Here is a 10,029-nt window from a genome sequence, read left to right as displayed (position 1 = left end):
TATCCAATGTATATTTTACACCTCAGCAAAAAATCCTGAATCCTTTCTAATACTCCTTCGAAAGACTGATATTTTTTTTTTGAAAGTGAATATCGAGTTTCCAAATGCTAATTTTCATATCAGTGCCAAAGATCTAACGGTTTTCACACTCACTTAGCAAAAAACAGGATAAGTGGTTTATCAAAAAAGAAAGGAAAATTATGCCTTTAGATTTGTAAATGGACAAGTACAGACACGCACACACACACAAACGCAGAGACACACCACTTCAATGGTGCAATGCAAATCACAAAAAGTTTCACCAAATGTCTGCAAGGCATCCAAGGAAAATACAGTTACAACAAATCATTAAAAGGATTTTCTGTTGTAATATTTAAGGGTGGGATTTTTTTTGTCAATATCTCATCCTCCTCCTAACGCCAGCAACAAACTGTTCGTCCGTCCGTCCGTCCCTCGGCTAGAGAACTATCCATAGACCCTTTTTTACACGTTCTGTGATAATTTTTCATAGATCAAAGAGTACAGCTGCCGTTTTGTGTTGAGTTGATGACAATTGCCTCGCCCCGGTTGAATGGATGGTTGGCTGGCTGGTTGAGGTTGGATTACAAAGAGCGGTGGTTGACGGTTTTGTTGTTGCTCTCTCCAAATGGTGGCTGGCTGTCTGTCTGTCTGGCTGGCACACGATTTAATTTTCATGTAATCTGTCACTTCAATTTAACGATTCGATCATTACATTTTATGTCTTTGATTTTGGTTTGGCTTCTGTGCCTCGTCTCGGTTCGTCCCTCACTACACCATCAGTTCATCCAGTCATCCATCCGTCCCGTCCTTTGTATCAATTTGGTAGATCTGATTTATTTGTGTGATTACAGTGCACAAAATTTAGATACACATATGGTCTGTCGGTCGACCGGTCGTTCGTTACGCCATTGTCGACTGCCGGCGCGTTCCCTTGATGGATGTGATTAATGAAGTTGATAACCGTTTAACTGCTCGATTTAACATTCTTTGACATGGTCCATAATTGGATCGGGTGACAGATTTTACACTCAATTTCTTTTCGTTAATTTGTTATTAGTTTAAAATTACCGAACGCCATTGGCATTAGATTTCATAAAACATACTTAGTTTACAATGGACATAATGGGATTTAGTTCAGTAATGAGTTTTCAGAGAATGGTTCCCGTGGCATACTCCTGAATTCACATTCTCCTTCATCGTTTTCAAATTCCTTTATTACCGCCAGAAAAATTAATGACAAAATAATAAAATTGAACCAAAACTAAACTCAATCCAAATTATAGAAATTGCCCAGATGTAGGAAACAATCTTTAAGGAATTGCTGGCACTGACAGTAGTCGGGAAATGGTGGAGCCAGAACTTCGGACATGATTTTAATAAGATCCACATATTTATTCAGGGCCTTCGAATAGTCACCCGTATCGTACAAACGTTTGGCAGTACGCGTCATCATTTCAGTATCCTGGAAAAATTTAAAATTCAATTCAATAACAAGTTCAAAGTCCCAGATCGATCGCTCAGATCGCACTCACCTGCATCACTTTCAGACCCTTGAGAATATTTGTACTCTCATTGCAGGTCAAACATTTGACCATGAAATCGTTGCAGTTGGGTGGAACCTCAATGACGGCGTTGCATTTGTTCGGTGCATCACAGCGGAACCGGATGACATCGGTGGGCAACTTGTCGAAGGTGGGCCAATTCTCCAAACAGGCATCGCAGCAACATTCAAATTTGTACAAATCCTTGAGTTTGGCTTGGCGTTCGTTTCGGGTTTCCTGGGTGTAGATGGGGCCGTAATTTTCACAAATCTGCAAACCAGCCTCGACGGGCTTGACCATGTTAATGTGAATGGTTGTACCGCGGTAGTATCTGGAAATGTAATGGAAAAGTTAACAGCCTTGGGATTTTTTCTAAAAATCAAAGCAAAATCCTTTATCACTGCCGGAATTTTAGGAAACTCTCGAAAAAGGGTCCCAATCTGAATCCCCTAAAGAGCGGCACAACATGAATCCGATTGGCAGCTGAAATCCCAACCCCCTGAGCAGCCCTCCTCCCATTGACCTACCTCACAACACTCGGATCGCAAGAATGATTGAACAAAGCCAATGTTGGATACAAAGCACCACCAATGAACTCGGTCTTTTCACTGCCATCCCTTTGCGATTTGTGCAGCTCAGCCACCTCGTGGGTATTGAATTGTAAAAATTGGAGATTTCTCAAAGCAATTGCCTCAATCTTAAGAATATCTTCCGAATTCAGCTTTTCACCAAAATAATTGACAGTCTTCAGGCATTTAATCAGGAAACGTGCCATCAGGGCATGTTGGAAGAAATTCGAGGCGGTACGTTCATCCTCATGCCTAACCAAATGGGCAATGCGACGATAATCATCCTTGGGAATCCTGTCGAGAATCAGAGATTAGTGGAAATTTTGGCTACGCACAAAAGAGAGGTTTTCCAACTTACTTTTGAATCTCATCGGCTGTGAGCTTCTCATCGATCTTGTCATAGACCTCCAAGAAGTGCTCCACAGATCGGCTGGTCAAAATTCTCAGGGCCATGTGACAATTTACGGATGCTCCGGAACTCCAAATGGTTGGCAAAATGCCGCATTCATATTTGTGATACGATTTGGCAGCACGTTTTTGACATTTCTCCGAGCAGTAGACAACGTCAGCACAATTGGGACAGGCCACGGGAATTGCAGTTCTGGAAAAGCCAAACCAAGTTGAGATTTATGGCAAAGATACCTTATCATAATATATGCCTAACCTTATGAAACAGTTTTCACAATGAGTCTTGGCAAATTTCTCCAAAAGAACCGCCACAAAGGGTTTCTCCACCAGAATCTCTTCGCCCACCTTAACATCGCTGGCCGCCCTCACAAAACGACCCTCACTGCGATTCTCATCGAAACGTATGGCATCGCTGATAAACTCTTTTTCATCAGCAATGGCCAGCGATAGCGGAACTTCTTCGGGCAAACCTTTCTTTTTACGGATCTCCATCTGCTTGGTAGTGCGTGGATCGCGTTCCAACATTTTGATCATTGTCATGGCCACGGTATTCAGTTGAGATTTTCGCGATGCCGGTAAATTTTTGGCGTCATCCATAGAGGTGATCATTAGTCTGAAAAATTGAAATAAGAGGTTTATGTGGAAATTGTTGAGAGGTTGTGGAAATTGCGGTATAAGCCCGAGGAGCGTAAGACAGAGAAGTTCTATGAACATTTTCGGTGGTATGGGTAATTGTTAAGAATATCATTGATCCTTGGCGGCGAATATATTTCTGTCCGGTCTGGTTTTTCTTCGGAGTTCACTTTCGTAAATCTCGAATGAAGATGGGACCCCTTCTTTAGTTAGTCTATCGCACCAAATGTTTTAAAACTTCAACTCTCTAAAAATGTGAAATGAATATCTGATATTTTTAAACTTTGAACATCTCAATATTCATTCCCATGTAAAATCTTCTGTCGGATTCCCAATAAAAAAAGTTGCAACAATTTTTGTTGTTTTTTGAAAACATAATACTTTTATGCTTCTTATCTTTCCTTCAACGAATTTTATGTAAAATAAGTAAACAATTCTCTTTCCCAGCGGATAAAAAAATTAAACATCTAATAATTGTTTTCAGATGCCAAACGTCGTTACTTACTTGAAATATTTAATTGTATTTGGATAATCCTTTTTGGCCATATAACATCTGGCCAGGCGCTCATACAACTTGTATATCAAATCCTTGGGATATCCATAATCCAGCGATCTCTTGATGTCGATCAATGCCTCGTCGTATTTTTCCAAATGATACAGGGCCGCTGAGCGATTAGCCAAAACAATGGACTTCTCGTTCACTAAATGAGATGGAGAGAGATATGCACGATGAGAACACACTCTCGTGAGAGCAGCCAACTAAACTGTTACCACATGCATTCCACCATACCTTTATCGTCCGGCAGAGCCACATAACTTTTGGTATACAACACCATTGCCTCCAACCACTTTTGGGCCTTAAAGGCCAGATTGCCCTTTTCCTTGTAGTCTAGGGCCGTTGCCGCACTTTTACCATGAAATTCACGACGTATTTGCAATGCCTCATCCCGACCGTCAGTGAGACCCTTGAATGACTCCACAAAACGTACGCGTTCCAAATCATTTTTACACTGGTCAATTTTTTCAACTTCTTCGTCGAAATTTTCAATACTATTCTTCAGCTGAACATAATAACTGGCAAAATAATTTCTTTCACCCAACGACGAGGACATTTTTTTTAATTCAAAACTATTGGAATATTCCAATTTTATCGAAAGGGTAATTATATATATTTTTCTTGTTTCAAGAAAATTCTCACCACCCCACAGAACTACCGGAGAAAAGACGTATTAATAGCGCAACTTTTAAATGAAAACTGCAATATGTATTTTCCGAAAAGAAAATTCGGCAGCATGTGGCCGTTGTTTCGACGTTACAGAGAAAAGAGAACGACAAGTGAATACACATTCACGCACGCCTTACCCCTCCTATGATGTACCAATTATACTCACATTTACTATTCCCACTTGCCGATATTTATAGATACAATGCTGAGAGTTTAGAAGAGATCCGATGAGGATGGATAGGGCCCGAAAAATCGGGGCCTGTTGAATTGCTCTAGCCAATGACTTTGGACGTGTTTGGTAAAGAAAAGAGGCTTAACGGCTGAAACAAAACATTTTTACAGCTTATCAGTATAAATCAAGCAATACTTTTCTCCAGTCCAAACCTTTACAAAGGTTAAAGAAATAAAATAAAAAAGAAATAACATAATATGAAAATCTGCTGAAATTTAAATTTTAATATCAAAAAAACGAAAGTGGAGCTTACTATAAATCGGCCAAAAGTAGTTAGTTTAAAATTAGTTAAAAGTAATGCAGGGAAGTGGAATAACTGCCTAACTCATCCTCATTTTAAAATAGTCAATTTTCGTGATGGAAAAAATATAGAGAAAAAATTATTGCAATTATTTTAAAAATAATTTCAATTTATTTTATTGTTTTTTTTTTTTTTTATTTTCATAAAATAGTATACATTAAATGTAAAAAAGTTGGAGTTGCCTCCTGTGAGGATTGAACTCACGACCCCTGGTTTACAAGACCAGTGCTCTGCCACTGAGCTAAAGAGGCGTACGTTGGTGGGTCGACGATAGAAACGATTTTCAATTCAGTCGTGGTTGCCAAGAGTCAACAAACCATTTGCGCTTGATTGTTAACATGGGTGTCGTTTTCAATCTCTCCCTCTCTTTTTAGTTTTTTCTCCCAAGTGTTTTGTTTACTCTTTGTGTGATCCATTATGTTTCTCTTAATTTCAAATTAACACATGATGCTCAGGGTTGCCAAATGTTGATGTCCATGTCATGTGAAGTAATGAAATCATAATCGCTAAACGAGAATAAATAGTTGAAAGACATAAAGCAATTATACGATGTATATATTGCTTCGAAAGAATAAAAAACTATACAGAAATTAAAATAAAATGGACATAGCACGCTATTTGAGGATTTATGAAAAACATGTTAATTGCAAAAAAAAAGATACTTCAGCGACTCTGACTTGAAAATGTTCAAATTCACACTTTTGTAATTATACAAAGTGCTGTGTATTACATGGAAACAATATGCTAAAATGTTTCATCTTGATTATGAATCATAAATTTCTAAATCACACAAGTCAAATGGTATCAGTCGGTTTTGCCGACAGATGTATACCCCAGCCTTGACTTATGATTATTAAAACTCTTGACTGTTCATGGGGGAGGTTCCGAGGATATTGGCCAATATTGACCACTTCGTATCTGACCTAAGACTGATAAAAATATTACAACGTGACAGGTTTGGCCTACTCCCCGTACTTTATATGAGATATGTGCAAATTTTTGGAAAACGGGATATATTAGTCAGGTAACAGATATAGCGGACCGAAGTATTCCATTTTCATACTTCATCTAATTCAGATAAAATTTTTGGTATGTGAAAACTATGAAGGAAATCGAACATTTATATGCGATTTTATGCGAAATCATAAATTCCGACAAATTACATATTCATATCAGACTTCTGGTTAAGATAAATTTTTAGACATTGCAAGTTGTATAGAATCGCCGATTTGTTTCGCAAGATATTTCAGATATAAGTATTGGAAATTGTGACCCTTTGTGGGTGAGCTACCAGAAGGGGTTGACAGATGCATATCATCTTCACAACAGATCTTGTGTTACCAAAAATGTTTGTATGGGGGAAATTTGAAAATTTTCAAAATCTTGGACCCTATGTGGTTGGGGGAGGTACCAGAAGAAATGTTGCGATCTCTACCATCTTTATAACAGATCTTGTGTTAACGGAAATATGGAGTTGTATCAAGCCTGAATGGAATCAGACGCTATTTTCGATTTTTCGTTTTATCAGCTTCATGAACATTAAAAATGTTGACTCTTTGTGGGGGAGGTACCAGAAGGAGTGGACTGATATATTCCATCTTCACACCAGGCCTTGGATTAATAAAAATATTGTGATGTGTGTAGTTTGAAGAGAACCGGAAGCTTATATGGGATTTTATGATCGTTTTGGTTATTCAAAATTTTAACCTTTTGTGGGGAGGTAGCAGAAGGAATAGCCCGATCTCTACCATCTTTCTAAAAAAATCTTGCGTTGATGGAAATATTGAGATGTGCCAAGTCTCAATGAAATCAGATGTTAATTTTTGGGTTTTATGTGTTTCATGAATATTCAAAATGTTGACCCTTTGTGGGGGAGGTACCAGAAGGAGTGGACCAATATATTCCACCTTCACACCTGACCTTGTGCTAATTAAAATATTGTAGTGTGTGTAATTTGAAGAGAACCGGATGCTTTTTTCGGATTTTATAATCGTTTTGGTTATTCAAAATGTTAACCCTTTGTGGGGGAGGTAACAGAAGGATTAGCCCGATCTCTACCATTTTTATAACAGATCTTGCGTTGATGGAAATATTTAGATGTGTCAAGTCTCAATGAAATCGGATGTTAATTTCCCGTTTAATGAGCTTCGAGGATACTCAAAATTTTGACCCTTTGTAGGGGAGGTACCAGAAGGTGTGGACCGATATATCCCATGTTCACACCAGACCTTGGTTCAATAAAAATATTGTGATGTGTGTAATTTGAAGAGAACCGGATGCTTATTTCGGATTTTATGATCTTTTTAGTTATTCAAAGTTTTAACACTTTGTGGGTGTGGTACCAGAAGGAATGGCCATATTAGGATATGCAAAGTTGGAACAAAATCGGATTATCCTTTCTCTTTCTGTGCAGTAAATTATTTTCTTTGAAAATTTTAATATTTTGTGTGGGAGGTACCAGAAGGAGTGGCCCGATTTGCCCATCTCCGAACAAGAATGAATTCGCTACGAAAGTGATTTTATTTTGTTTTTAGCTTCTTCAGAAAATGTAATTCGCAACATTTTATCGATTTGAAACCACTTTTGTTTTTGCAAGTGAAATTGTATTTTTATGGAAACTGAGATTTTAAAACACTCTCAAAATACTTTTAAGTAATAAAAATGTTGTCTTAATGACGATTTTGGCCGTATCAAATGATATATATCCTCTATAGCCATATGGCTGGGGGTATAAAAAATGTATAAAAATATGTGTGGAAATTAAAACGAATCGCGTTTAGAGTTATTAAATTTAGAAAATGTTTGAGAATTATATAAGCCTGACACCGTTCCCATTTAATTTTGGCAAATGAAAAAATGTAAAAAAGCTGCCAAGTGTAACTTATACCCATTGAAATTTTAAATTTCTTTCACCTCTCGTTTTGCCAATAAAAACAGTGTCATTTCAGGGACAAGACTAATCAAGGCCTACATAAGGTCGTACAAGAAGACTACTTTCGAAAACAATTTGACAACAGACATAACAATTTTTGCACAGTTGTGATTAGACTTTCTATGAATTTCAAATCACATTTGACAGCAAACATGTGTTTACGTAGGATCGATAGGCCATGAGACTAATATAATGAATAAATTTATTATTTTTAAACCATGTTATTTACTTTACTTACCAAATTTCTTTTTTCATTTCTTCTTTCAGGTACGTGCGCATTTCTTGTTTAATTTAAAAAACAAAAAACTTCTCCAGCATCTGAAGGATATATTTTTGTAATGTCTTTATTATGAGAATTGTGTTGGTATGTGTGTGTGTGTTGATCTATTTATATAACCGAGTAAGATTTATAAACGTACATATTATATAAGAGGGTGATATATAAAGACATATTCGTCCTTTTCTTCTGTATCTCCTCAGTGAATACTTAAACCGTTGTTTTACTTTAATCTAAAAAATACTTAAAGCGTTCAAAATTCTTTTATTTCTTTTCAATCAATGATACATTTTTTGTTTCCTATCAAATATTTTTACCACTCTTCAATTCTGTCTTGAGGTGATTAACAACCATTATGTTTCGGGAGAAAAAAAAACGGAAAACATAAAGTGAAAACCCACAGCTGGTTAAGGATCCATCGAAACCAAAAGTTTTTCATTCACACAAAGTGTTGGCAACATTCTTTTTTTTTGGGAAGGCTGAGATTTTTTTCGGTGACATTTTTGCTATTTTGTTTCTAAAAATGTACGTGTTTTTTGTTTTTAAGCGTTTCTAATAAATAAATAAGTAGTAGATTGGTGTACAATTTTACTGTTAATATATACAGGGTAAGAAGAAAAAACTGCAACCAACTTCAGACTGCTGTGGCATCAGAATAAATGACGAATATTATTGCGAAAATATTCTGGAGGGTGTATTAAAGCCTTGGGCATGCAAACATTTTGGCCGCAGACTTGGACATTCCAACAGGGCTCAGCACGCACCACCCAAGAATGGTTACAAAATGAGGTTCCTCGCTTCGTTTCCAGTGCACAATGGCCTCCAAAATCTCCGGATACCAAGCCGTTGGACTATTGTTTCTGAAGTATTTTGGAAAGCATGGTTGGCACTAAAAAAATACCAAAGTGTCGATCACCTCAAACAAGCGCTTCGCCGGAAATGGGCCAAAATACCGCAGAGCAACATTCGGGCAGGGTGTGATTGGCCGTTTGAAGGCCATAATTCGTGTCAAAGGTGACCAATTCGAACAAATCTAAACTTATTCTAAAATTTGATGCTATTTCCGACATGTTTTGTTTTCATTCAATAAAATTTAAAAAAAAAAATGTAAAAATTATGGCATTTGACTATGTTGCAGTTTTTTATCTCACCCTGTATTGGCGTGTGAAATACAAGTAGGTTTTGTTTCTCTTTCCTTCTCTCGATAGGATTCCACTTCTTTTTGTTAGTTATTGGGAAACATGAAATAATAAAAAAAATACATTTCCTTTTGTTTGAATTAAATAAATATGTATTTGTATGTATTTTTAAAAATTAAAGACGGGTTGACATCAAACAATTCAACATCTTTTGGGTAAAGATTTTTCGCTATAACACAGATTCGTTATGACAAACAAACAATGCAGAACCAAAATAATATTTATATATTTGTTTTTTTTTTTTATACATAAATGTATGTATATTCACAGGTAATTAAAACAATGCGAACAACAACAAATCAAAACTAATATTCATAAACGCAGGGAGGCACACTTTGTTTCTCGTGGAAACTTATCTTTATAATTTTATTAATGTACGTACCGCCTACATACACTTAATGTAAGTATGTAAGTAGTAATATTATTAATTCTATTGAATGATTTAAGACTAAGTAATAAGACTTCAAACTGCTTCTCTTTTCATACGCACAAGTGCATTCCATTGGAAAAACATAAATACTGGGGCCAAATATTACATTATTTTCCACATAAAGTTCAAGTCAAATACAATTTAATCGAATTAAAGTACAAAAATCTTTTTGAAAATGGCGTAAAATATTTACCAATAATTTTTAATATGCATTTCCATTTCCAAATAAAAATACACCTGCATGTATGACACAATGACAAA

General features: G+C 36.4%; 1 protein-coding gene and 1 non-coding gene across 2 annotated transcripts; both read right to left on the bottom strand.

Annotated features, from left to right (window-relative positions):
* Positions 1-1,234: 1,234 nt before the first annotated feature.
* On the bottom strand, positions 1,235-4,446 carry LOC101900591 (SET and MYND domain-containing protein 4). Its single transcript, XM_005176462.4, has 7 exons — positions 3,963-4,446; positions 3,678-3,873; positions 2,796-3,152; positions 2,490-2,732; positions 2,090-2,425; positions 1,554-1,893; positions 1,235-1,483 (listed from the first exon to the last, which is right to left on the bottom strand). Exons 1-7 carry the CDS (start codon positions 4,282-4,284, stop codon positions 1,289-1,291), a joined length of 1,989 nt encoding a protein of 662 aa, XP_005176519.1. The 5' UTR covers positions 4,285-4,446; the 3' UTR covers positions 1,235-1,288.
* A 663-nt stretch (positions 4,447-5,109) lies between these two features.
* TRNAT-UGU (transfer RNA threonine (anticodon UGU)) lies at positions 5,110-5,181 on the bottom strand. Its single transcript has one exon. It is a non-coding gene; the product is annotated as a tRNA-Thr (tRNA).
* Between the last annotated feature and the right edge of the window lie 4,848 nt (positions 5,182-10,029).

The sequence above is a fragment of the Musca domestica genome, unplaced genomic scaffold, assembly GCF_030504385.1.
Source record: "Musca domestica strain aabys unplaced genomic scaffold, Musca_domestica.polishedcontigs.V.1.1 8, whole genome shotgun sequence".
Classification (NCBI taxonomy): Eukaryota; Metazoa; Arthropoda; class Insecta; order Diptera; family Muscidae; genus Musca; species Musca domestica.
The sequence above is the reverse complement of the archived record's forward strand: the minus strand, read 5'-3'. Positions and strand labels throughout refer to the sequence as shown.

Excerpts from the sequence above, each read along its gene's own strand:
- LOC101900591 (XM_005176462.4), bottom strand. The coding sequence starts at position 4,284 with ATGTCCTCGTCGTTGGGTGAAAGAAATTATTTTGCCAGTTATTATGTT. Across the intron at positions 3,153-3,677 it reads AATACAATTAAATATTTCAA|ACTAATGATCACCTCTATGG; the intron begins GTAAGTAACGAC and ends TCAATTTTTCAG. Across the intron at positions 2,733-2,795 it reads TGTGAAAACTGTTTCATAAG|AACTGCAATTCCCGTGGCCT; the intron begins GTTAGGCATATA and ends TGGCTTTTCCAG.